Here is a 27,865-nt window from a genome sequence, read left to right as displayed (position 1 = left end):
GAAGACCTACAAGCCACTCTAAACACCTTCGCAGAACCATACGAGAAGCTCGGCCTGTCATTGAACATCGAGAAAACCAAAGTGGTCTTCCAACAGTCACCAGCCAATCCCTCTCCAATACCAGAACTACAGCTCAATGGTGTAACATTAGAAAATGTTGACCATTTCCGCTACATTGGCAGCCACCTCTCCACCAAAGTCAACACTGACACACCGCCTGATCTCTGCGAGGGCAGCATTTTTCCGAATGAAGCAGAGAGTGTTTGAGGACCGGGACATCTGTAGGGAGACCAAGGTGCTTGTCTATAAAGCTATTCCCCTCCCAACCCTGCTATATGACTGTGAAACATGGACTGTCTACACACATCAAATGCAACTCCTGGAACGATTCCATCAGCGCTGCCTCCGGAAAATCCTGCAAATCTCTTAGGAAGACAAGCGGACAAACGTCAGCATGCTGGAAGAAGCAAAGATCACCAGCATTGTTGATAAAGCTATTGTCCTCCCAACCCTGCTCTATGCCTGCGAAACGTTGACTGTCTACAGATGTCACATGCAACTCCTGGAACGATTCCATCAGCGCTGCCTCTGGAAAACCCTGCAAATCTCTTGGGAAGACAGGTGGACAAACGTCAGCGTGCTGGAAGAAGCAAAGACCACCAGCATTGAAGCGATGGTCCTCCGCCATCAACTCCGCTGCACCGGCCACGTTGTCCGGATGCCCGACCACCAGTTACTCTACTCCGAACTCAAGAACGGAAAACAGAATGTTGGAGGACACGAAAAGAGATTGAAAGATGGGCTCAAAGCCAACCTTAAAATCTGTGGCATAGACACTGAGAATTGGGAGGCCCTGGCCCTTGAGCACTCCAGCTGGAGGTCAGCTGTGACCAGCAGTGCTGCAGAATTTGAAGTGGCACGAATGGAGGGTGAAAGAGAAAAACATGCCAAGAGGAAGGCGTGTCAAGCCAACCCCGACCGGGACCGCCTCCCACCTGGAAACCGATGTCCTCACTGTGGGAGAAGATGTGGATCAAGAATAGGGCTCCACAGTCACCTGCGTACCCACCCTGGAGGATTATCCTACTCGGATAACGAGGGATCACCTAAGTAAGTAAGAGTAGACATGCCATGTAGGTAAGAGAAACTGTACAGTTTTTTAATTCAGGAATGTTAATGTATATGTAAACATATTGCCATTTTTTGTATGTATGTATGTATGTATGTATGTATGTATGTATGTATATATATAAAATGGGGAAGGGTGGGAGGAATGGAAAGAATCTGTGGGGCAGACAAGGGCTGCTCTTCTTTTCCCAAATGTAGTTGCAATTAAAGGTGGACCTTCCTATGTGAGGAAGTCCTCCTCCTTGAGGGTCCTTATCCAGGTAAGTCACAGTCCAAAGACACAGACCCTCAGCCTAATGGGAGCCAATGGAGAGAGTTTCACTGGGCAGGTGCTCTCCTCCTATTCTGCCCACAGCCAAGAAGGACTGCCCCGATCCCCACATCCGCTGGCGTGGGTCTCTATCTCCGAGGCAGAGAAAGGCACCTGGCAGATGGGGCACTGGACCCAGCCTTCTTCCCATGATGAGGATGAGGAGGACGAGGAGGAGGAAGGACTGGGTGCGAGGTCTTCTTCTTCTCCACACCTGGAGGCATGCGCAGGTAAGGCATCGGCAGGGAAGCGACCTGGGAAGAGAAGAAGGGAACTGAAATGCTGCTTGGAACCCATGGCTGGTTGAGAAACATTCCCAAAGGCAGGCATGGGCAAACTTGGGTCCTTCCTCCAGGTGTTTTGGACTTCAACTCCCACAATTCCTAACAGCCTACCGGCTGTTAGGAATTGTGGGAGTTGAAGTCCAAAACACCTGGAGGAAGGGCCCAAGTGTTGCAACCCAGAGCAGGAAACTGGACCCTCAGACAACAATCCACCACACTTGACTTCAGGAAAAACAATCCTTTTGTATTGAAGGAAAATGAGTATAAAAATAGAGGAAATATGCAAGGTAAAAAGCCACAGTAAAAATCAACAACAAGAAATGTCCATGAACAAGATCAAAAACCCACAGTAACACTGTTAAATCCTGGAACCTGTTAGCAATCCACTAACCGTACTTGAAGCAACTAGGAAGCCTCTTAGGAATAAGGCCACTGGAATCAAGGATGATGCTTGAATCTGGAACGATGCCTGGTCTGAAGATGCATCCAGGCGTGAGGTTCTTAACGCCGAGAAATCTATTACGTGACACGCCTGCCGGATTTGTTTGCATTTCTCTCAGTCTAGCTGACCTTCGTAAACTTTGAGATTCTCCCCTGCTCTGCCAAATCTGCCCTCTCTTATCCTCATTAGAGAGACCAGGTGTCAGATTCTCTGGAGAGCTAAGACTGGGAGGAAAAGGGAGTGAAAGTTCACCGCTTCGCTCTGAAATATTCTAATGGGAATTTGGACTTTCACTTTCCAAGGCTGCAGGAGTTTCACTACACTAGCCGTCATCTTCTACGTTGCCCTCAGAATCAACATCTTCATTGGCATCAGAAAATACAATCAGAGAATCAGGTTCAGGTTCACACACAAGCTGAACCCCAATACCAAGTTTGCCCAGGCCTGGTGTGGACAATGCTTTAAAAAGCAAGGCATTGAAAAGAAGCTTCACTACTTGGGCCTTTTCCTCTCATTGTTGCAACTCAGAGTAAGCTTCGCCTTGCTCCCAAACACCATCACATAAGGGCGGTAGGATTTTGTAGTTTATTGAAGAAAACATCCAAGTCAAAAATAAAGAATAAGCAATGCAAAGTTCCAAAGTCTTAGGTTAACTCCAGAATACAGTTCCAAGGTCCTTCAAGTAAAAACAAAAGGCATGATCTTTTAAACAAAGGTTAAAACATGGTGCAAACAGAGGAAACACAAGCCCAAAGAATCACGATGCAGGAAACCCAAAGCAAACTGCTTTCAAGCCAAGGTATTCCAAGAAGCTTTCAGGCTAAAGAGCTACGTTGAACTGACACTCCCTTTGTTCCCGAGAAGCCTAAATACCCTTTTGCTAACATGAAAACATTACATTCTCACCAACATGAAAGCATTGCGATGACCTTTCCCCAAGCTGGCTTCTCTTCTGCTGGCTAGGCGTGTACTCCTCCTGACCCGCAAATCAAGGCATGCTTAACGGGTCAGGTCACTATCAAGGCTTTCTGCACTATCACTATCAGTGTGGGAAGACAGAGGCCTCTCCACCTGTTCGCTATCTAAATCAGTGGCATTCATTTCTTCTCAGAGAACATCTCAAGCTCAGGCCCAGAATCACGCTGAACCACAACACTCACCTGCGCAGATGGGACAGGTGCCTATGGCCACCACTCCATCCTCTGGCCTGCTCACTCCTCCCTTTCTCTCTTCCTCCTCTTCATTTTCTCTTCTTTCCACATTCTGCTGATTTCTCTTCCGGTCTTGGGCTCCTCCTCCCTTCCTCTGAGAGACATTCCTGGGCCTTCAAGAAGAAACATCCATAGATGTTCAGAAGTCGGACACGACTGGACTTAATGTCAGGGAAAAACCTTTACCTTTACTGGGACTGTGGCACAGCTGGCTGGGAGTCAGCTGCATTAAGATCACTACTGACCGAAAGGTCATGATTTCGAAGCCAGCCCAGGTCGGAGTGAGCTTCCGACCAATTTGTGTAGCTTGCTGTCGACCTTTGTAGCCCGAAAGACAGTTGCATCTGTCAAGTAGGAAATTTAGGTACCGCTTATGCGGGGAGGCAAATTTAACTAATTTACGAGACCATAAAAATCTCCAGCAAGCATGCAAAGAATGAGGAAGTACTCCATCAGTGTCACAAAAGGACAGTGAAGCGACAGCGCCCCTGGTGGCCAGAATACCCTCATGAAAAAGCTGGAAAGTTAAATAGCCTCTGTGTGTCTGTCTATATATGTTGTGTGTCTATAGCATTGAATGTTTGCCATGTATATGTACATTGTAATCCGCCCTGAGTCCCCTGCGGGGTGAGAAGGGCGGAATATAAATACTGCAAATAAATAAATTATAATCTATTTATACACATGGACCTGGCTGTGGCGCAGTTAGTTAGTAGCCAGCTGCATTAAACCACTACTGACCGAGAGGTTATGAGTTCAAAGCCAGCCCGGGTCTGAGTAAGTTCCCGGCCATTAATAGTCTAGCTTGTTGTTGACCTATGCAACCTAAAAGACAGTTGCATCTGTCAAAATTAGGTACTGCTTTATGCTTAAATTTAACTAATTTACGATGCCATAAAACTTTCCAGCAGTGTGCAGAAGAACGAGGAAGTACTCTATCAAAGGACTCAGTGGCACAAGTGGATGGTGAAGTGGCAGCTCTCCCTGTGGCCGGAATCGAGCATACCCTCATGAAGCCAGAAAAACTGGAATGTTAAATTGTCTCTGTGTCTGTCTATATATGTTGTATGTCTAAATGGCATTGCATGTTTGCCATGTATATGTGCATTGTAATCCGCCCTGAGTCTCCTGTGGGGTAAGAAGAGCGGAATAAAAACAATGTAAATAAATAAAGAAAAGTGAAAGTATTGTCATGTTCTGCAGCTGATGGTGCTTGGTGATGGAAGGGTTAATGTAAGTATTCGTTCTAAAGGGTTGAGTAATCTTGTAAGTAAGAGTTCATGGGTGAAAGCAATTAAGGGTGGAGGTAAGCAAGAGATAGGTTGCAGCTGGGTGTTTGTGGATATAAGGAGCGAGCCTTGGAAGTGATCTTTGGGAGAAAAGTATTGTCATATTTTGGTGGTGGATGCTGCTGGTTTCCCCCCCAGGTCTGTTGGATTTTTGGTATCCTGACCTGTCTCCTGTAATCTTGGAATCCTGGAACCTTGAATCTTTGGATTGGCTTTGGACTACGGTATAGACTCTTGATCCCTGGACTTTGTTTATTGATCTCTCGGCGTTTGACCACTGGACTGGACCCTTTGACTACGGAGTTGTTTTTGCTATCAGTTTTTGTTTATTCTGTGGCTGAGTGCTATCTTTGTGCTTTATATTTTGGTCTAGTAGAACAGCCAGCAAGTAAGTGCTGTTTTAATTAAACTGTTTGATCAAACTGGGAGTTTGGTTCATCTCTACCTAAATAAGGCAAAGCCCTGGCAACATGATAAGTATGTGTGTATGTGGCTGGGGTGCCCACTTACACAGACAAACTCTCAAATCCACAAACATTTATGATCCCCACCCATGAAGAGCCACCAAAGACCCACCCTCCAATAGCATTGCAGGTTATAGAGAGCACCATGAACATGCCAATGCCCTCCGGCAACACCAGACTGCCCACCACCCAAGTGAAGGCTTTCCTACGGGGACAATTCCATCCTAGATTTTATGTGTTTCCTCCACCAGACATCCCAGTGTTTCTTACTCTCTCCATTGGTGTGAAATTTGAATGACCCCATCCTATTATTTTCTATGGCACGCAGCAAACAGACCATCCACATTTAATCATTCACCAGAACTGAACAGAGAAGCAAGTGCCAAAGACAATCAAGATTACCTTCCCGCATTATTGCCGCCCAATCCTCTTCTTTGGTTTGTTTTCTTCCCATCTCTTCTTCCAGAGGATTCCTGCTTGGACCCTGAAAGATGCACCAGGACAAGAGCAAGTTAAGGTCAGTTAAATGAGAGACTAGAAATCCCTTTGGGGAGATAGGGCAATATATAAATACAGTATTATTGTTGTTGTTCACCCAAATACCTGGGAGTCACTCTGGACCGTGCTCTGACCTACAAGAAGCACTGCCTGAACATCAAGCAAAAAGTGGGTGCTAGAAACAGTATCATACGAAAGCTGACTGGCACAACCTGAGGATCACAACCAGACACAGTGAAGACATCTGCCCTTGTGCTATGCTCCTACTGCTGAGTACGCATGCCCAGTGTGGAACACATCTCACCACGCTAAAACAGTGGATGTCACTCTTAATGAGACATGCCGCATCATCACGTGGGGTCTGTGCCCTACACCACTGGAGAAATTACACTGTTTAGCCGGTATTGCACCACCTGACATCCGCCGGGAAATAGCAGCCAATAGTAAAAGGACCAAGGCAGAGACATCTCCAGCTCCATGTTTGGGTATCAGCCAGCAAATCAAGAAATAGTTTTCTAAGATCTATAGGGACACTCGCTGGAACACCTCAGCAAGTGAGAGTCCAAAAGTGGCAGGCTCAAACCCAGAACCTCAACCAATGGCTGATACCAAATGAGAGACTCCCACCTGGACACACAGAAAACTGGGCGACTTGGAAGGCGCTGAACAGACTGTGCTCTGGCACCACGAGATGCAGAGCCAACCTCAAGAAATGGGGCCACAAAGTGGAGTCCACAACATGCGAGTGCGGAGGAGAGCAAACCACTGACCACCTGCTGCAATGTATCCTGAGCCCTGCCACATGCACAAGGGAGGACCTTCTTGCGGCAACACCAGAAGCACTCCAAGTGGCCAGATACTGGTCAAAGGACATTTAATCAACTACCAAGCATGCAAATGTTGTATGTATTGTCAAAGGCTTTCATGGCTGGAATCACTAGGTTCTTGTGGGTTTTTTCGGGCTATAGAGCCATGTTCTAGAGGCATTTCTCCTGACGTTTCGCCTGCATTTATGGCAAGCATCCTCAGAGGTAGTGAGGTCTGTTGGAATTAGGACAATGGGTTTATATATCTGTGGAATGGCTGGGGTGGGGCAAGGAGCTCTTCCCTGCTGGAGCTAGGTGTGAATGTTTCAACTGACCACCTTCATTAGCATTTGAAGGCCTGGCTGAGCCTGGGAAAATCTTCTGTTGAGAGGTGTTAAGATGTGCCTAGTTGTTTCCTCTCTGCTGTTTTGCTGTTGTAATTTTAGAGAACTTATGCAAATGTTTTTTAGAGAACTTATGCAAACCCACAAGAACTTATGCAAATGTTGTGCTTTGTCTGTTTGTTTGTTGGGGAGGTGAGAGCGGAGAGCCTTGTCCCAGCATGACGTAAAGTACTCACGCAATCCCGGGTTGCTTGACCTCTTCTCCTCTGCGCCCTTGGCCCCAAGGGGAGAGGAGTCCGGCAGCAGCGGGAAGGTTCTCTTGCGGGAGGCCGAGGAAGAGGAAGAGGAGGCGGCCTTGAGTACCATCCTGGCTGGGCGGCTCAAGCAGGGTGAGGGGCTTCCTCCGGGGCCGGAAGAGGGGCTGAGCTGCTGCAGGCGGCTCCTGAGGGCCACTTCCTCCTCGGAAACCCTGCAGAGATGGAGGGAGGAAAGCCCAGTGAGGAAGGACCGAAGCAGCAGCACGGATGCATCATGAGAACAGAGACCAACATTATTATTATTGGGTTGTTGTAGGTTTTTCCGGGCTATATGGCCATGTTCTGGAGGCAATTTTTCTCCTGACGTTTCGCCTGCATCTATGGCAAAGCATCCTCAGAGGTAGTGAGGTCTGTTATTATTATTATTATTATTATTATTATTATTATTATTATATAATGTTTTACATAAATAATATATAAATATCTATATAAATAAAAATCTAATGTTTGTTTAGCAGTTCGAAAACATGCAAATGTGAGTAGATCAATAGGTACCGCTCCGGCGGGAAGGTAACGGCGCTCCATGCAGTCATGCCGGCCACATGACCTTGGAGGTGTCTACGGACAACGCTGGCTCTTCGGCTTAGAAATGGAGATGAGCACCACAGCCCAGAGTCAGACATGACTGGACTAAATGTCAGGGGACTACCTTTACCTACCTAATGTTTGTTTGTGGGATTAACAGAACTCAAAAACCACTAGACGAATTGACACCAAATTTGGACACACGACACCTAACAACTCAATGTATGTCCTTCACTCAAAAAAAAAAAAAAAAAACAACACCTGAGTTTGTCATTTTGGAGTTGTAGTTGCTGGGATTTATAGTTCACCTACAATCAAAGAGCATTCTGAACCCCACCAACAATGGAATTGAACCAAACTTGGCACACAGTTCTCCCATGACCAACAGAAAATACTGGAAGGGGTTGGTGGGCAGTGTCCTTTGGTTTTGGAGTTGTAGTTCACCTACACGTAGAGATCATACAATGATGGATCTGGACCAAACTCTACACAAATACTCAATATGTCCAAATGTGAACACTGGTGGAGTGTGAGGAAAATAGAATCTTGGCATTTGGGAGTTGCAGTTGCTGGGATTTATAGTTCACCTACAATCAAAGAGCATTCTGAACTCCACCAATAATGGAATTGAACCAAACTTGGCACACAGGACTCCCATGACCAACAGAAAATACTGGAAGGGTTTGGTGGGCATTGACCTTGAGTTTGGGAGTTGTAGTTCACCTACATCCAGAGAGCACTGTAGACTCAAACAACGAAGGATCTGGACCAAACTTGGCACAAGCACTCAATACTCCCAAATATAAACACAGATGGAGTTCGGGTGAAATAGACCTTGACATTTGGGAGTTGTAGTTACTGGGATTCACAGTCCACCTACAATCAACGAGCATTCTGAACCCCACGAACGACAGAATCGGGGCAAACTTCCCACAAAGAACCCCCATGACCAACAGAAAATACTCAAAGGCCATCCAATCCAACTCCCTTCACCAGAGCAAGAAAACATAATCAAAGTCCTCCTGACAAAGAGCCATCCAGCCATAGATTAGATAGATAGATATGATTCACACACACAAAGGTATAGTATCATAGATTTGAAAGGGACCCCTAAAGAAGGACAATTATATGTTGCATTTTCCAGAGTAGGAAAACCAGACACTCTCCACATCAACACTGACAAAGAAACAGCAAGAAATACTGTTTACCCACAACCATAAAGAAATTACATATATTAGAAACCAACACTCCCTCATTACTTGATTTTCCAGATCACCAGACTGGGCCACAGCAACACGTGCCAGGGAACAGCTAGTATTTATATAAATTTATATGATACTAGCCGTCCCCTACCACGCGTTGCTGTGGCCCACATGGAGGTTCTATGTGGGAGGCTTGGCCCAATTCTATCGTTGGTGGGGTACAGAATGCTCTGTGTTTGTAGGTGAACTATAAATCCCAGCAACTACAACTCCCAAATGTCAAGATTCTATTTTCCCCAAACTCCACCAGTGTTCACATTTGGGCATATTGAGTCTTTGTGTAGAGTTTGGTCCAGATCCATCATTGTTTGAGTCCACATGATCTCTGGATGTAGGTGAACTACAACTCCAAAACCAAAGGACACTGGCCACCAAACCCTTCCAGTATTTTCTGTTGATCATGGGAGAACTGTGTGCCAAGTTTGGTTCAATTCCATAATTGGCGGAGTTCAGAATGCTCTTTGATCGTAGGTGAACTATAAATCCCAGCAACTACAAGTCCCAAATGACAAAATCAAATTTTTTTAGTGAGGACATACATTGGGTTGTTAGGTGTCTTGTGTCCAAATTTGGTGTCAATTCGTCCAGTGGTTTTTGAGTTCTGTTAATCCCAAAAACGAACATTAGATTTTTATTTATATGGACTAGCTGTACCTGCCACGCATTGCTGTGGCCAACCTTACCTCCCTCGTTCTCTCCTTCTTTCCCTCCTTCCCTTTTCTTTTTTCCTTCTCTCCTTCCTTCCTTCCCTCCCTCCCTCCCTCCCTCCCTCTTTCTTTTCTTTCTTTCTTTCTTTCTTTCTTTCTTTCTTTCCTTCTTTCCCTGATCTTCTTTCCTTCCCTCCTTCCTTCTCTACCTCTTTCCTTGCTCCCTTTTCCTTCCCTTTCTCACCTTCCTTCCTCCCATCTGCTTCGCAAGTGCGACTGGTGGGGATGAGAGACAGGGCCTTCTCAGTGGTGGCCCCTTGCCTATGGAACACCCTCCCTACCAAAATTAGATCCTCCTTTTTGGCCTTAAGAAAGAAAGGAAAGAAATGGATGTGGGCAGTAGCAATGCCAAAAACATACAGGATTATGCGCAATTGACTTTTGGAAAGGCCTTGGACTTCGGCTTTTGAATTAAGTGATTTTAATGTTTCATATTAATACGTTTTAATTCCATGTTGAAACGTCTAGATGTTGTTGTTCTTCTATTTTATAAGGTTCAATTTAATTTATAGTTATATGTTATCATTGAATTTTTGCCGTGAACTTTGAGAAAAGTGGTATATAAATGAAGTAAATAAGTAAATAAATAAAGTGCTAGGGCATCTCCCAATTAGCTCAGCGTTTTTAGCAGCTAAATAAATACAAGACACGACAAAAAAACGACTATTGTTAAGAATAACAAGCAGTAATTGCCATTGTAGAAGTGGTAGTAGTACTTACGCTTGCTCCTCTGGGAAGAAAGTCCTGCAAATGGCTGCATTGGAAAGCCATGGGTTACTTGGGAGCTCAGCAGAACTCTGTGTGTGGTGAACAGAGAAGGAAAAAGGAGAAGAGTCAAGATATCATAACCCCAACTACACTGACCATATAATACAGTTTCAAACTGGTATTGAGGATGGTGGTTTCGCTATGCAGATGATTCCAGTTGATTCCATAGAAAATCCAGGATTAGACAGCCTACAGAGGAGGAAGGGGAGCAGGGAAGTGCTCAGGAATTGGAGGGAGGAGAAGAATCAGATGAGGAGGGTTTGAAAGTGCCCACATTTCTAGAGAGACGAAAAGAGACGGAGCACAAACGGCATTCTGCTAGGATAGCTGCTAAAAACGCTGAGCTAATTGGGAAACGCCCTAGCACCTCCTGCATGGGGAATTCAGGGCTATAAATTATGATTATGATTATTATTATTCAGGGGCTGGATGGCTGGCTGCTAGGATAGCTGCTAAAAACGCTGAGCTAATTGGGAGACACCCTAGCACCTCCTGCATGGGGAATTCAGGGCTATAAATTATTGTTATTATTATTATTATTATTATTATTATTATGCAGGGGCTGGATGGCTGGCTGCTAGGATAGCTGCTAAAAACGCTGAGCTAATTGGGAAAAGCCTTAGCATCTCCTGCATGGGGAATTAAGGGCTATAAATTATTTTTATTTTTATTATTATTATTATTATTATGCAGGGGCTGGATGGCTGGCTGCTAGGATAGCTGCTAAAAACGCTGAGCTAATTGGGAGACGCCCTAGCACCTCCTGCATGGGGAATTCAGGGCTATAAATTATGATTATGATTATGATTATTATTATGCAGGGGCTGGATGGTTGGCTGCTAGGATAGCTGCTAAAAACGCTGAGCTAATTGGGAGATGCCCTAGCACCTCCTGCATGGGGAATTCAGGGCTATAAATTATTATTATTATTATTATTATTATTATTATTATTATGCAGGGGCTGGATGGCTGGCTGCTAGGATAGCTGCTAAAAACGCTGAGCTAATTGGGAGACGCCCTAGCACCTCCTGCATGGGGAATTCAGGGCTATAAATTATGATTATGATTATGATTATTATTATGCAGGGGCTGGATGGCTGGCTGCTAGGATAGCTGCTAAAAATGTTCAGCTAATTGGGAAATGCCCTAGCACCTCCTGCATGGGGAATTCAGGGCTATAAATTATTATTATTATTATTATTATTATTATTATTATTATGCAGGGGCTGGGTGGCTGGCGGCTAGGATAGCTGCTAAAAACGCTGAGCTAATTGGGAGACGCCTTAGCACCTCCTGCATGGGGAATTAAGGGCTATAAACTATTATTATTATTATTATTATTATTATTATTATTATTATTATTATTATTCAGGGGCTGGATGGCTGGCTGTGAGGAGGGCTTGGATGGTGCCTTCCTGCCTGGCAGAAGGGAGCAGGGCTGAATGGTCTTTGGAGGACCCCTTTGACTCTAGGATTCTATTGTTGTTGTGCTAAGCAGGGGATGGATGGCCATCTGTGAGTAGGGCTTAGATGGTGCCTTCCTCCCTAGCAGAAGGGGGCTGGATTGGATGGCCTTTGGAAGGCACCACCGAAGCCCTCCTCATAGCCAGCCATCCAGCCCCTGCATCATAATAATAATAATAATAATAATAATAATAATAATAATAATAACAACAACAACAAAAAACAACTACTACTACTACTAGGTTCTTGTGGGGTTTTTTTGGGCTATAGAGCCATATTCTAGAGGCAGTTCTCCTGACGTTTCGCCTGCATCTATGGCAAGCATCCTCAGAGGTGAGACCTCACTACCTCTGAGGATGCTTGCCATAGATGCAGGCGAAATGTCAGGAGAAATGCCTCTAGAACATGGCTCTATAGCCCGAAAAAACCCACAAGAACCTAGTGATTCCAGCCATGAAAGCCTTCGACAATACAACTACTACTACTACTCCTGCCTCTGATTTATAGCCCTGAATTCCCTACGTAGGAGGTGCTAGGGCGTCTCCCAATTAGCTCAGCGTTTTTAGCAGCTATCCTAGCAGAACGCTGTCTGTGCTCTGTCTCTTTTCGTCTCTTCCAACTTTAGGATTCTATTATTCTTATTGCTATTATCAAGCAGGGGCTGGATGGCCATCTGTAAAGAGGGCTTGGATGGTGCCTTCCTGCCTGGCAGAAGGGGGCTGGGCTGGATGGCCTCTTGGGGTCTCTTCCAACTCTAGGATCCTATGATCCCGTGAGTTTGGACCTAGGTGCACATGAAAAGGGTAGAACAGTTGCTCCTGCCAAAGTGACGATGGTCTCTTGGTGCGTACCTTTCCAGGAGAGGAGGCCGGTGCTGCTTGGGCCTCCTCTGTGTCCAGTGGCGTCCGGATCCGGATGAAGGTGAGGCCAAACTGGGCCTGTCGGTTGAAGGGCTGGCTGCAGGTGAGGCGGACCCGGTCCCACTTCTCAGCCTGAGCGGGAGCCAGGAAGTCCCCTGGAGATGAGGTCAAGGAGACACAGAGCCAACACATGGAGGTCACCTCTCAAAATCTGAATATCTGGAATAATTAAGTGGTGCAGCTTTGTGTTTAAGATGTGCAAAAATGCCAATGTGATTCTAGGCTGCCTCCATCGGAGGAGAGTGTTTAGAGATGTTTGGTAGTGAACGGGAAGCCACAGAACTCTGCAGAAGAAGGAAGCCACAGGAATTCAGGTGGGATGTGCGCTCTTTGCCGGCTCTTTCAGCTCTAGTGTGGGAGCCCACCTTGGATTCGATGACCCTAAGTGCAGCTGCGACCTGCCTTCCTCTTCCTTCTGTCCCTTTCCCTTCCTTCCTTTTCCTTTGTTTCCTTTCTTCCTTCCTTCTCTTCCTGCTTTCTTTTTCTCCTTCCTCTTCCTCCCTCCCACCTTCCTTCTTCCCACCTTCCTTCCTTCCTTCTCCCCTTCTTTCCTTTCCTCTTTCCTTCATTTCCCTTTCCCTTCCTTCCCCTTCCTTTCTCTTCATTTCATCTTCCTTTCCTTTCCTCTCCCCTTCCCATCCCTCCTTCCCTTCTTTTCTCCTTCCTTCCTTGCCCCTTTCCTTCCCTTCCTCCTTCCTTCCCCCTTCCTTCCCTTCTTTCCTTTTCCCTTCTCCTCATTTCACCTTCCTTTCCTTTCCTCTTCCCATCTCTCCTTCTCTTTCCTTCCTTTCCCCTTTCCATCCTTCTTTCCTTCTCTCCTTCCTTCCTTTTCCCTTCCCTTCCTTTCTTTCCCTTTCCCTCCCTTCCTCTTCCCTTTTCTTCATTTTACCTTCCTTTCCTCTCCCCTTCCTATCCCTCATTCTCTTTTCTCCTTCCTTCCTTTCACTTTCCCTTCATTTCCCCTTTCCTTCCTTCATTCCTTCCCCCTTCCTTTCTTTCCTCTTCATTTCACCTTCCTTTCCTTTCCCCTTCCCATCCCTCCTTCTCTTCTTTTCTCCTTCCTTCATTCTCCTTCCCTTTCTTCCTTTCCCCTTCCCTTCCCTCCTTACTCTTCCCTTCTCTTCATTTTACCTTCCTTTCCTCTCCCCTTCCTATCCCTCCTCTTCTTTTCTCCTTCCTCCCTTTCACCTTCCCTTCATTTCCCCTTCCCTTCCTCCCTTCCATCCTTTCCCCTTCCTTCCTTCCTTCCCTCCTTCCTTTCCCCTTCCTTCCCTTCCTTCCTTCCTTCCTTCCTTCCTTCTTCATTTCACCTTCCTTTCCTTTCCTTTCCTCTCTCCTTCCCATCCCTCATTTCCTTCTTTTCTCCTTCCTTCCTTTTCTCTTCCCTTCCTACCCTTTCTTTCCCCTTCCCTCCCTCCCTCCCTTCCATTCCTTTCCCCTTCACTCCTTCCTTCCCTTCCTTCCTCCTTACCTTCCTTGAACATTCGGACCCCAGATCGGTTCTGGCCCCCTTTGGCCTCGGCCGGGGTCATCAGGGCCGTGCAGGGCAGGAGGGTGAGGTAGCTCTGGCCCGGGGCCCAGGAGGAGCGCCCCACATCGATCTGCAGGAAGGCCGAGCCACAGTTCCCTGAGGACACAGACATTGGACCACGTTCAGCGCCAGAGGCCCAAGAGGGAGAAACTCCCACCTGGGTACACAGAAAACTAGGTGACGTAGAAGGCACTGAACAGACTGCGCTCTGGCACCACGAGATGCAGAGCCAACCTTCAGAAATGGGGCCACAAAGTGGAATCCACGACATGTGAATGTAGAGAAGAGCAAACCACAGACCACCTACTATAATGTGGTCTGAGCCCTGCCACATATATAATACCTTCTCAGAGCAACACCAAAGGCACTCCAAGTGGCCAGCTACTGGTCAAAGGACATTTAGTATCATGCCAAGTTTTTAACTTTGTGTGTTTTTGCTTTTTGCACTCACCCACATCCACGTAGCCGATACGCGTGGCTTGCTCCAGCTGCAGCTCGGCTTTGAGCTGGCGGCTCCGGTCCCGAGGGCAGCAGAGCCAGGGGCGAAGAAGGCTGCCCTCCTCCAGCAAAAGGTTCTCCACGGGATGCTTGGGGTCCTGGCCCAGGAAAGGAGGAGGAACATGGCAGTCAAGCTCATAATAATAATAATAACAACAACAACCACCACCACCAACTATGGAATGTCGATGTTGCAATCCCAGGCAACAGCAGGATTGAAGAGAAACTACTGGAAAAGCTGACACGATATGAGGATTTAAAGATCGAACTGCAAAGACTCTGGCACAAACCAGTCAAGGTGGTCCCAGTAGTGATCGGCACACTGGGCGCAGTGCCTAAAGACCTTGGCCTGCACTTAAAAACAATCAGCGCTGACAAAATTTTGCACTTTAAGCTGTTTGCAACATTATTATTATTATGTATTGTCGAAGGCTTTCATGGCTAGAATCACTGGGTTCTTGTGGGTTTTTTCGGGCTATATGGCCATGGTCTAGAGGCATTCTCTCCTGACGTTTCGCCTGCATCTATGGCAAGCATCCTCAGAGGTAGTGAGGTCTGTTGGAACTATGAAAATGAGTTTATATATCTGTGGAATGACCAGGGTGAGACAAAGGACTCTTGTCTGTTGGAGCTGGGTGTGAATGTTTCCACTGACCACCTTGATTAGCATATAATGGCCTGACAGTGCCTAGAGTAAACTTTTGGTTGAGAGGTGATTAGATGTCCTTGTTTGTTTCCTCTCTGTTGTTGTGCTGTTGTAATTTTGAAGTTTTTAAATACTGGTAGCCAGATTTTGTTCGTTTTCATGGTTTCCTCCTTTCTTTTGAAATTGTCCACTACACAGAGAAGCCATTGAAATACACAAGCATGTGGATCCAATGCAACAACCAGCATAGTGATCTTGTTTGCTGTGTACTAATCTTGTTATACCTCAAATAATAATAATAATAATAATAATAATAATAATAATAATAATAATAAAGTGTAAAAGACAAAGAGTGAACACCGTAAAAAACCCAAAACACTATATGGAGAGCAGAAAACTGGCAAAAGAAGAAAGTTCTCTCTCCATGGACAGTTCCTGGGAAAATGGAGAGCCAAATTGACAAGGAGAAAACATGGCTGTGGCTCACAAATGGGACTCTGAAAAAGGAGACAAAGGAGGGCCTGATTCTGGCAGCCCAAGAACAAGACATTTGAACCAAGGCCATCCAAGCCAGGATTGAAAAGTGGACAACAGATTCCAAGTGTAGACTCTGCAAGGAAGCAGACGAAATGATAGATCCCATCCTCAGCTGCTGCAAGAAGATAGTGCAGACAGACTCCAAGCAGAGGCACAACACCGTTGCTCAGATGATTCACTGGAACTTGTGCCACAAACACCATCTGCCTGCAACAAAGAACTGGTGGGATCACAAGCCAGAAAAAGTTACGGTGAATGAACACGTCAAGCTACTCCAGGACTTCCGAATTCAGACAGACAGAGTTTTGGAGCACAACACTCCTGACCTCACAATTGTGTTAAAAAACAAAGAATGGATCATCGATGTTGCAATCCCAGGTGATTACAATAGCGAAGAGAACCAACTGGAAAAGCTGACACAATATGAGGATTAAAATATTGAACTGCAAAGACTCTGGCACAAACCAGTCAAGGTGGTCCCAGTGGTGATCGGCACACTGGGTGCAGTGCCTAAAGACTTTGGCCTGCACTTAATCACAATCAGCGCTGACAAAATGACCATCTGCCAGCTGCAAAAGGCCACCTTACTGGGATCTGCACACATTATTCACCAATACATGACACAGTCCTAGACACTTGGGATGTGTCTGACGTGTGATCCAATACAACAACCAGCAGAGTGATCTTGTCTGCTGTGGTCTCATCTTGTGTTTCAAATAATAATAATAATAATAATAATAATAATAATAATAATAATAATTTTATTTATTGTGTCAGGATCAGACCAAACAGTTACATTGCATTTTTTAACAAACAGACAAACAAACAAAACACAAAGTTTGCAAGCTTGGTAGTGGATTAAATGTCCTTTGACCAGTATCTGGCCACTTGGAGTGCCTCTGGTGTTGCCGCAAGGAGGTCCTCCCTTGTTCATGTGGCAGGGCTCAGGGTGCATTGCAGCAGGTGGTCAGTGGTTTGCTCTTCTCCACACTCGCATGCCGTGGATTCCACTTTGTGGCCCCATTTCGTGAGGTTGGCTCTGCATCTCGTGGTGCCAGAGCACAGTCTGTTCAGCGCCTTCCATGTTGCCCAGTCTTCTGTGTGCCCAGGGGGGAGTCTCTCATCTGGTATCAGCCATGGATTGAGGCTCTGGGTTTGAGCCTGCCACTTTTGGACTCTCGCTTGCTGAGGTGTTCCAGCGAGTGTCTCTGTAGATCTTAGAAAACTATTTCTTGATTTAAGTTGTTGACGTGCTGGCTCATACCCAAACAAGGGATGAGCTGGAGATGTCTCCACCTTGGTCCTGTCATTGTTGGTTGCTACTTCCCGGTGGATGCCAGGTGTCAGGTACCATCTAAGCAGTGTAATACTACTACTAATAATAATAATAAATTTGTACCCCGCACTATCTCCCAAGGGGAGATAGGATTGGGAAGAGACTCCTAAAGGCCATTCAGTCCAAACCCCTTCTGCTAGGCAGGAAGACACCATCAAAGCCTTCCTGACAGATGGCCATCTGGCCTTTGCTTGAAAACCTCCAGAGAATGGAACTCCACTAGTCTCAAAGGCAGTAGCATATTCGACTCTCCAACTGCTCTGACTATTAGTAAGTTCTTCTTAATGTTTAGATGGAATAATTTCCCCTGCCATTTGAATCCACGGCTCCATTGTGTCCCAGTCTCCAGAGCAGCAGAAAACAAACCTTGCTCCTTCCTCAATGGGACATCTTTTTCGGATATTTAAACATAATAATCATGTCCTCTTTTCTCAGCCTTCTTTTTTCTAGTTTCCTAACTGGAATTCATAGTTTCCAGACCTTGGACCATTTTGGTGACCCCTCTCTGGATACGTTTCCTTGTGTCCATCTCCTCCTTGAATTCCCAGAACTGGACACAGTTCTATTATTTGGCCAGAACTGGACACAGGGCTATTATTCCAGGTGAGGCATGGCCAAAGCAGAAGAAAGTGGGACTATAAGTATAATTCCAACGACACTAATTAATGCTGTTTGGCACCACTTTACAAACTCTTGTTGTTGTTGTTCATGCGTTCAGTCGTCTCTGACTCTTCATGACCTCATAGACCAGCCCATGCCAGAGCTCCCTGTCAGCCGTCACCACCCCCAGCTCCTTCAGGGTCAGTCCAGTCACTTCAAGGATGCCATCCATCCATCTTGCCCTTGGTCGGCCCCTCTTCCTTTTACCTTCCACTTTCCCCAGCATCATTCCCTTCTCTAGGCTTTACAAACTCTAAAGATCAATAAATATATAGATCACAATAATACCACATTGGCATGTTTATTACAATCTGCTTTATTAGGCTGTGATCTCCACTGCAGAATTAATGCAGCTTCACACCATTTTAACTGCCATGGATCAATGCTATGGAATTATGGGGAGTGTAGTTTGACACGGGGTGCGCCTGCACTGTAGAATAATACCGTTTCGAGAAAATTTTCACTGCCATTGCTCCATGGCATAGAATTTCGGGATTTGCAGCTTGGCAAGGTGTGACGGTGCGTCTGGCGCCAGTTGTATGTAAATATATAGTTGAATGGTTTAGTTATTTACAGCTGTTTATCAATGTTGTTTTACATCAATTGGCTTGCTCCCCCAGCTCAATTGTTTGGCTCCACCCCTTCCTAGGGAGGAGGGCAGTGCTTTCCTTTTCATTCTTCCACCAAAAAGGTCAACACATGGACTTGCGAAAGGCTTGGCTCAAAGCCCTTGGTCAAGTCATTTCTTACCACCAATTCTTAAGTTTGTACTCTTAAGATCCATACTTCATGCCCAGCTCACCTGGACGACGTTGAGGAATCTTAAGAGCCTTCAAAGCAGTCCTTTGGCATCAAGAGGAAGACTTTGTGCCTTCAATATAGGTCATTGGACTGGGGTTGTGAATGTTCTGACTTTCACAGCCATTGAGAAAGAGGGAACTTGGAAAGCTTCTCAGCTGGAAAACTCCTTGGACCCAAGACAATCAGAGACTGTAATGTATATTTTCTTTACTCCCCTTTTGGAGAGTAAAGCTTTAATTATAAATGGTAGTTCCTAATTGGTTCTGTCATAAAAATCACCAAATAATGAAATAATAATGAAATTTTGAAAGTTTTGTAAGAGTTCTGAAAGTTTCACCACCAGAATTTGAGCAACACTGTAGAAGCAAAGCACCAGCATCCCCTAGTTTTCATCACCAGAACTTTAGTTTTGTAAGTACTTTAGAATCATTTAGAACCATGGTTGCACATGCGTAATAAGTACAGGGTTAGTCAAAATGAATAGGCCAATAAGAAAATTAATTTTAGACGAATGTATGTTTATTGTAACCAAACTACAGCTACGTATCGACAGATAAATTATCAAAGTTTTGTCTCACCTTCAGAGATGTTCGATATGGGCGCCCCGTGTGACACGGCAGACGTCCAAGCGATAGTCCAGTTCATTCCAAATCCGTTGCAGCACATCCGACGTAATGGCATCGAATGCAGCACATATGCGCTGTTTTAAGTCGTCCAAGGTCAGCGGTAATGGAGGTCGGAACACAGTGTCTTTCACATACCCCCAGAGAGAAAAGTCGCATGGTGTGAGGTCGGGGGACCTGGGGGGCCACAGGAGGAATGGAAGATCAGTCACTCCAGCACGGCCAATCCAACGTCTGGGAAGGTGTTCGTTGAGGTACTCGCGTCCACTGTTGTGCCAATGTGGAGGGGCACCGTCCTGTTGGAATACGAAATCGGGCACTTTCTCTTCTAATTGTGGCATCAACCATTCAGACAACATGTCAGCGTACACTATGCCTGTTACGGTTTTCTCCGCGAAAAAGAATGGGCCAAACACGTGACGGTTGGTTATTGCACAGAAAACGTTTACCTTCGGCGAATCCCTTACATGTTCCAATACGGCATGAGGATTTTCAGATCCCCAAAAGCGGAGATTATGCCTATTGACCTTCCCGCACAGGTGAAACGTTGCCTCGTCACTGAAGACCAGTCTGTTGGCAAAGCCTTCCTCCTCTAGTCTTCGCTGCATTGATTCGCAAAAATCGTGTCGTTTCGAATAGTCACCTTTTTTCCGCCATTTTGAAAACAGCAACTCCTAGCGACGCCTAGCGGCATTAACGTACATGTGTGTTGCTCAAAAAAAACTTTGATAGTTTATCTGTCGCTACGTAGCTGTGGTTTGGTTACAGTAAACATACATTCGGGTACAATTAATTTTCTTATTGGCCTATTCATTTTGACTAACCCTGTACAGTAGACTCTCAGTTAACTGGCTCCATGAGGATTGGAAGACATGGTTTCTGGTTGCTTGAGAGTTGCTATTAAAAACAGGCCTAACTAATACTAATCCAAACCCCATAATAGACCGCAGCATAAACTGTACTGACTTCATATTTGTATGGAAATACACTCATTAAAAGCAAATGAAGACAAAGACACAATTAATATAATACAGTTTTGTTGTATTATGAAGACAGCTTGGTGAAGGCAGGATGCAGTTTTGAGTTCAATGGCAGTCAGCTTCACTAACATAAACATAATTTAAAAAAAACACACACTACACATTGTCGTTATTATTGGGTTGATGTAAGTTTTAGGGACTGTCTGGTCATATTCCAGAAGCACTCTCTCCTGACGTTTCTCCCACATCTACGGCAGGCATCCTCAGAGGTTGTGAGGTCTGTTGGAAACTAAGCAAGAGAGGTTGTTGTAGGTTTTTTCGGGCTATATGGCCATGTTCTAGAGGCATTCTCTCCTGACGTTTCGCCTGCATCTATGGCAAGCAGGTAATGAGGATGCTTGCCATAGATGCAGGCGAAATGTCAGGAGAGAATCCCTCTAGAACATGGCCATATAGCCTGAAAAAACCTACAACAACCCAGTGATTCCGGCCATGAAAGCCTTCGACAATACATTAAGCAAGGGAGGTTATTTTCCAAAATACCTCACAACCTCTGAGGATGCCTGCCACAGATGTAGGTGAAATGTCATTTATTTGCACTATTTATTTACACTATTTCTACCCCGCCCGTCTCACCCCCGGGGGGTGGGGGGACGGGGACTCAGGGTGGATAACATGGGCAACAATTCAATGCCATAATATCAATACAACAATGTAAAATAAAATACATAGCAAATCAAAACAAAAACATTGATTAAAATCACATATTCATATACAAACATAGTTGCCTAATCAGAGAGAATGCTTCTGGAACATGGCCAGACAGCCAGGAAAACTCACAGCAACCCAATGATTCTGGCCATGAAAATCTTCGACAACATCCCTATTATTGGGTTGTTGTAGGTTTTTCCGGGCTATATGGCCATGGCCTAGAGGCATTCTCTCCTGACGTTTCGCCTGCATCTATGGCAAGCATCCTCAGAGGTAGTGAGGTCTGTTGGAAGTAGGAAAAGGGGTTTATATATCTGTGGAATGACCAGGGTTGGACAAAGGACTCTTGTCTGCTGGAGCTAGGTGTGAATGTTTCAGCTGACTACCTTGATTAGCATTCTTTGTCCCACCCTGGTTATTTTCCTGTTGGAACTAGGAAAATGGGGTTTATATATCTGTGGAATGACCAGGGTGGGACAAAGGACTCTTGTCTGTTGGAGCTAGGTGTGAAGGTTTCAACTGACCTCCTTGATTAGCATTTAATGGCTTGGAAGTGCCTGGGGGGAATCTTTTGTTGAGAGGTGATTTGATGTGCCTGATTGTTTACTCTCTGTTGTTTTGCTGTTGTAATTTTTGAGGTTTTTTTTAAATACTGGTAGCCAGATTTTGTTCCTTTTCATGGTTTCTCTCAAAAATTACAACAGCAAAAGAACAAAGAGTAAACAATCAGGCACATCAAATCATTCTCAACAAAGGATTCCCCCCAGACACTTCCAAGCCATTAAATGCTAATCAAGGTGGTCAGTACCACCTGACATCCGCCGGGAAGTAGCAGCCAATAGTGAATGGACCGAGGCAGAGACATCTCCAGCTCATCCCCTGTTTGGGTATCAGCCAGCACGCCAACGACTGAAATCCAGACATAGTTTTCTAAGATCTACAGAGACACTCGCTGGAACACCTCAGCAAGCAAGAGTCCAAAAGTGGCAGGCTCAAACCCAGAACCTCAACCAATGGCTGATACCAAATGAGAGACTCCCCCCTGGGCACACAGAGGACTGGGCGACTTGGAAGGCGCTGAACAGACTGCGTTTTGGCACCACAAGATGCAGAGCCAACCTTCAGAAATGGGGCTACAAAGTGGAATCCGCGACATGCGAGTGCGGAGAGGAGCAAACCTCTGACCACCTGTTGCAATGCTCCCTGAGCCCTGCCACATGCACAAGGGAGGACCTTCTTGCAGCAACACCAGAGGCACTCCAAGTGGCCAGATACTGGTCAAAGGACATTTAATCGACTACCAAACTTACACATTTTGTATTTTCTCTGTTTGTTTACTTTGTTCTGTTAGAAATGTAATATATTTGACTGGCTGCCCTGACACGAGAAATAAATAAGGTGGTCAGTTGAAACATTCACACCTAACTCCAGCAGACAAGAGTCCTTTGTCCCACCCTGGTCATTCCACAGATATATAAACCCATTTTCCTACTTCCAACAGACCTCGCAACCTCTGAGGATGCTTGCCATAGATGCAGGCGAAACGCCAGGAGAGAATGCCTCTAGAACATGGCCATATAGCCCAGAAAAACCTACAACAACCCAGTGATTCCGGCCATGAAAGCCTTCGACAATATCCTTATTATTATTTTACTGGGTAGACTTTGCAGCGGGATCATTGGCTCCTGCCGCCGCCGCAGATGGGACAGGGTCAGGAAAAGCAGATGTGGATGGTTTGGGGTCTAGATCAGTCGATGATGCCGATCTGGCAAATTCACGAGTGTCTCTTTGGAGAAACGAAGGAAGATCTGTTTGCGTGACGGCCTTGTGCCACTCCTGCAGGGTCATGTTTTGCATGATGTGCAGCTGCATCACGTGGTGAGGAGCGAAGAAAGGTTGCTGTTCCGCGAAGGCAATAACGGTTTCGAAAGCGGCGGCCGCTTTGTGCCAGGAGACTTTTTCCACCTCGTCATCATTATCATCGCCTCCATCCCCGTCGCTCTCTTCCTCCTTTACGACCGTCATCGTCCCGCGGTTCACGACGGCCTCTGTGTTCAGTCTGTGAGTTACGCGAATGGCTTCGTCCACGGCCAACTCGCTGAACACGTCGCGAAATGAAGCCGCCGCTTCAAAGCTGGCCGCCCTCGGCTCTCCGGACAAGTCCAGCTTGCAGATGCCGTGGCGGACCTTGAAGCGGGTCAGCCACCCGCTGGAGAAGGAGCACTGGCTGCCCAGGTTCATCTTCTCGTGGAACTCCCTCGCTTTCTCCTGCAACATGGGACCGGACACGCGGCTGCCCTCGGCCCGCTTCAGCGAAAACCACTCGTACAGGGCTTGGTCCAGCGCCTCCATCTTCGGCGTGTGGAGAGTGTGGCGCTTCTCCACGCTCCGTTCGCTCTCCGACTTGAAATAGAACTCCTTGATCTTCTGTGCCTGGGCTTTGATGCCGTAGATGGTTGACGAGCCGACGTTGAATTCATCCATGAGCACCGCACGGCTCTCTCCATTCTCGAGCCTCTCGCAGATTTCCATCTTCTCCTTGAGGGTCAGCACGACGCGCTTGCGCTTGAGAGGGACCTCGGTCGGAGAACTCGAGTTCTGCTCCATTCAGACCCCTTCACGCAGTCTCTCGCTCTTTCTAGAACCCTCAGAAAGGGTTGATTCCTCCACTGGTTGTTGTATCTTGCGCCTCTCGTTACCAACACCTCCACGAATGTGCCACCGTTCCTCTCATGTCACCATGGTTTGCTCGATCTCAGCGCCACCATCGTTTGCCCTTTCGCGCTGCCACCGTTTGCTGGAGGTAGATGCAGGAAAGGCTGTGGATGTAGCAGATCTCGATTTCAGTAAGGCCTTTGACAACATCCCCCATGACATTACTTTTCATTCAACTCTCGTAGGATGAATCAATTAGTCTAGTGTCTAGAATGAAGAGATGGGCCAAAACTAACAAAATGAAGTTCAACAGGGACAAATGCAAGATACTCCACTTAGGCAGAAAAAACGAAATGCAAAGAGACAGAATGGGTGACGAAGCCTGGCTCGAGAGCAGTACGTGTGAATATTGGAGTCCTCGTGGACAACAAGTTAAACATGAGCCAACAATGTGATGTGGCGGCAAAAAAAGCCAATGGGATTTTGGCCTGCATCAATAGGAGCCTAGTGTCTAGATCTAGGGAAGTCATGCTCCCCATGCTCTATTCCGCTTTGGTTAGACCACACCTGGAATATTGTGTCCAATTCTGGGCACCACAATTGAAGAGAGAGATTGACAAGCTGGAATGTGTCCAGAGGAGGGCGACTCAAATGATCAAGGGTCTGGAGAACAAGCCCTATGAGGAGCATCTTAAGGAGCTGGGCATGTTTAGCCTGAAGAAGAGAAGGCTGAGAGGGGATATGATAGCCATGTATAAATATGTGAGAGGAAGCCACAGGGAGGAGGAAGCAAGCTTGTTTTCTGCTTCCCTGGAGACTAGGACGCAATGGAACAATGGCTTCAAACTACAAGAGAGGAGATTCCATCTGAACATGAGGAAGAACTTCCTGACTGTGAGAGCCGTTCAGCAGTGGAACTCTCTGCTCCGGAGTGTGGTGGAGGCTCCTTCTTTGGAAGCTTTTAAACAGAGGCTGGATGGCCATCTGTCAGGGGTGATTTCAATGCAATATTCCTGCTTCTTGGCAGAATGGGGTTGGACTGGATGGCCCAGGAGGTCTCTTCCAACTCTTTGATTCTATGAATGGTCCTCCAGGAAGGACAGGAGCCACTGTAAGACAGTACCTCCGAGCCTCATTCCTGCGAGGCACTCCGAAAGGATACCATGGTCAACGATATCGAAGGGCACTGAGAGGTACAGAACATACTCCCTCTGTCCAGCTCCCAGCATAGATCATCCACTAAGGATGTTTCGGTTCCATGCCCCGGCCTTATTTATTTCTTTACCTCACTTCTACTCCGCCTTTCTCGACCCAAGGCCTAAAGCCAGACTGCGCTAGATCTAAATAATCTATGTATTCCAAAAACACCTGGGGTTGCGAGGCCACCACACATTCCATGACTTTGATTTAAAGTTCTACTATAGCATTATTTCTTCAATTTTTTACCAGTTGCTTGAGAGTTCTGGTTTACTGAGAACCTACTGTAAACATATTTTTGCAGTTCAAGTTCCGTTCATAGACAAAAACAGCATATTTTCTTTCAAATTAAAAAAACAACAACAACAACAACCACATAGAACATCATTCATATTACCTGAGATGTGAAAGACACAACATATTTAATGTTAACTGGAGCCATCTTTAGGTTGTTGGAGAATCTCCACCATTTGCGTTTCTGGATCTTCCCCCATCAAAACGCTCAGATGCTGGAGAAGAAGAGAAAAGAGGTTAAAAAAGAAAGAGATGACATTATTTTTGCTAGACTTCTTCCTCTGTCTTTAATGATTATTTACACCCCACTTTTTCTCCAGAATTAAGACCCAAAGCAGCTCACAACTTTAAAAGAACCAAATCCATACAATGTGGATCAAGTTTTGGCCAGACAGCTCTCTAATCCAGTATTTCTCAACCTGGGGGTCGGGACCCCAGAGGGGGTCGTGAGGGGGTGCCAGGGGGGTCGCCAAAGACCATCAGAAAACATAGTATTTTCTGTTGGTCATTCGGATTCTGCGTGGGAAGTTTGACCCAATCCTATTGTTGGTCGAGTACAGAATGCTCTTTGATTTTAGGTGAACTATAAATCCCAACAACTACAACTCCCAAATGTCAAGGTCTATTTTCCCCAGTCTCCACCGGTGTTCACATTTGGGCATATGGAGTATTCATGCCAAGTTTGGTCCAGATCCATCATTGCATGAATCTACAGCACTCCAAATCTTTCTAGTGTTTTCTGTTGGTCATGGGAGTCCTGTCTGCCACATTTGGTTCAATGGCATAATTGGTGGAGTTCAGAATGCTCTTTGATTGTAGGTGAACCATAAATCCTGGCAACTACATCTCCCAAATGGCAAGATCATTTCTTTTGAGTGATGGTCACTCCTTGGGTTAGTAGGCGTCTTCTGGCCAAATTTGGCAGCAATTTGTCCAGTGGTTTTTGAGTTATGTTAATCCCAAAAACGAACATTACATTTTTATTTATATAGACTAGTGTTGCTGTGGCCAACATCCCCTCCCTCTTTCTCTCCTTCCTTCCCTCTTTTTCTTTCCCTTCTTTCTTCTTTTTCTACCTGTTTCTTTTCTCTTTGGTTCCATCCTGCCATGTCTCCTTCCTTCCTTCCCTCCCTCTTTCTCTCTTTCGTTCCTTCTCTCCTTCTTTCCCTCTTTCACCTTTTTATTTCCTTCCTTCCCCCTTTCTATGTATGTGTTTTGTGTGTCTGCATGCATATATGTGTGTGTGTGTATGTGGTTTTGTGCATGCATTGTAATGTATTTTGGGGGACTTTTTTTGCTTTTTAAGTCCCTTCTGCTGTGTTTTTCAGTGTTTTTATGAGTTATTTATTTATCATGTCAGGGGCAACCAGACCATTGTATTACATTTCTAACAGAACAAAACAAACAAACAGATAAAATACAAAATTTGCAAACTTGGTAGTTGATTAAATGTCCTTTGACCAGTATCTGGCCCCTTGGAGTGCCTCTGGTGTTGCCGCAAGAAGGTCCTCCATTGTGCATCATGTAGCAGGGCTCAGGGTGCATTGCAGCAGGTGGTCAGTGGTTTGTTCTTCTCGGCACTCGCATGCCGAGGATTCCACTTTGTGGCCCCATTTCTGAAGATTGGCTCTGCATCTCGTGGTGCCAGAGCGCAGTCTGTTCAGCGCCTTCCAAGTCGCCCCATCTTATATGTGCCCAAGAGGGAGTCTCTCATTTGGTATTGGCCATTGGTTGAGGTTCTGGGTTTGAGCCTGCCACTTTTGGACTCGGACTTGCTGAGGTGTTCCAGCTAGTGTCTCTGTAGATCTTAGAAAACTATGTCTAGATTTAAGTCGCTGACGTGCTGGCTGATACCCAAACAGGGGATGAGCTGGAGATGTCTCTGCCTTGGTCCTTTCCCTATTGGCTGCTACTTCCCGGCGGATGTCAGGTGGTGCAATACCGGCTAAGCAGTGTAATTTCTCCAGTGGTGTAGGGCGCAGACACCCTGTGATAATGCGGCATGTCTCATTAAGAGCCACATCCACTGTTTTAGTGTGGTGGGATGTGTTCCACACTGGGCATGCATACTCTGCAGCAGAGTAGCATAGCGCAAGGGCAGATGTCTTCACTGTGTCTGGTTGTGATCCCCAGGTTGTGCCAGTCAGCTTTCGTATGATGTTGTTTCTAGCGCCCACTTTTTTGCTTGATGTTCAGGCAGTGCTTCTTGTAGGTCAGAGCATGGTCCAGAGTAGAAGAGAATAATGGGGGACTCTTTCAGAGGAAGGCCTTCCTGGAATCAAGCTCTGCTCCATCCCCAGCCTTCCCTGCACCCTTTCCCACCTTCATACCCCATTCCCAGCCAACCTACCTCACTCTGGCCTCCTCCAATCCATCTCTGGGCCTTTCCCTGGATGATGGGCCCTGTAGTCCTCCACCAACCTGAGAAAGAAGCACAAAAGGGAAGAGCCGGCAAACCCTTCCGGGTGTCCTCAATCTCCCGCCCAAACCGCCCCTTCACCTTCCCTGCTGATTGGCTGCCTCTTTCTCCTCGCTGTGACGTAAGCAAGGTCATGTCAGCCTTGAGTGGAGAAAAAGGCGGATTGAAATTAAAAAATGAAGTCAAAAATTACAATGAATTAAACAACGCATTGCTCCGTCTGTCTCCCTCTCTTTCT

At 46.0% G+C, this 27,865-nt stretch overlaps 1 protein-coding gene across 1 annotated transcript; it reads right to left on the bottom strand.

The window, feature by feature from the left end:
- Positions 1-1,134: 1,134 nt before the first annotated feature.
- Positions 1,135-27,720, bottom strand: XNDC1N (XRCC1 N-terminal domain containing 1, N-terminal like). Its single transcript, XM_060771291.2, has 10 exons — positions 27,559-27,720; positions 25,312-25,423; positions 14,722-14,866; positions 14,211-14,366; positions 12,671-12,834; positions 10,308-10,384; positions 7,013-7,245; positions 5,531-5,612; positions 3,325-3,488; positions 1,135-1,692 (listed from the first exon to the last, which is right to left on the bottom strand). Exons 2-10 carry the CDS (start codon positions 25,354-25,356, stop codon positions 1,469-1,471), a joined length of 1,290 nt encoding a protein of 429 aa, XP_060627274.2. The 5' UTR covers positions 25,357-25,423; positions 27,559-27,720; the 3' UTR covers positions 1,135-1,468.
- Between the last annotated feature and the right edge of the window lie 145 nt (positions 27,721-27,865).

This window comes from Anolis sagrei, chromosome 3 (genome assembly GCF_037176765.1).
Source record: "Anolis sagrei isolate rAnoSag1 chromosome 3, rAnoSag1.mat, whole genome shotgun sequence".
Classification (NCBI taxonomy): Eukaryota; Metazoa; Chordata; class Lepidosauria; order Squamata; family Dactyloidae; genus Anolis; species Anolis sagrei.
The sequence above is the reverse complement of the archived record's forward strand: the minus strand, read 5'-3'. Positions and strand labels throughout refer to the sequence as shown.

Excerpts from the sequence above, each read along its gene's own strand:
- XNDC1N (XM_060771291.2), bottom strand. The coding sequence starts at position 25,356 with ATGGCTCCAGTTAACATTAAATATGTTGTGTCTTTCACATCTCAG. Across the intron at positions 14,367-14,721 it reads TATCGGCTACGTGGATGTGG|GGAACTGTGGCTCGGCCTTC; the intron begins GTGAGTGCAAAA and ends CTGTGTCCTCAG. Across the intron at positions 7,246-10,307 it reads TTCTTCCCAGAGGAGCAAGC|GGTTTCCGAGGAGGAAGTGG; the intron begins GTAAGTACTACT and ends CCATCTCTGCAG.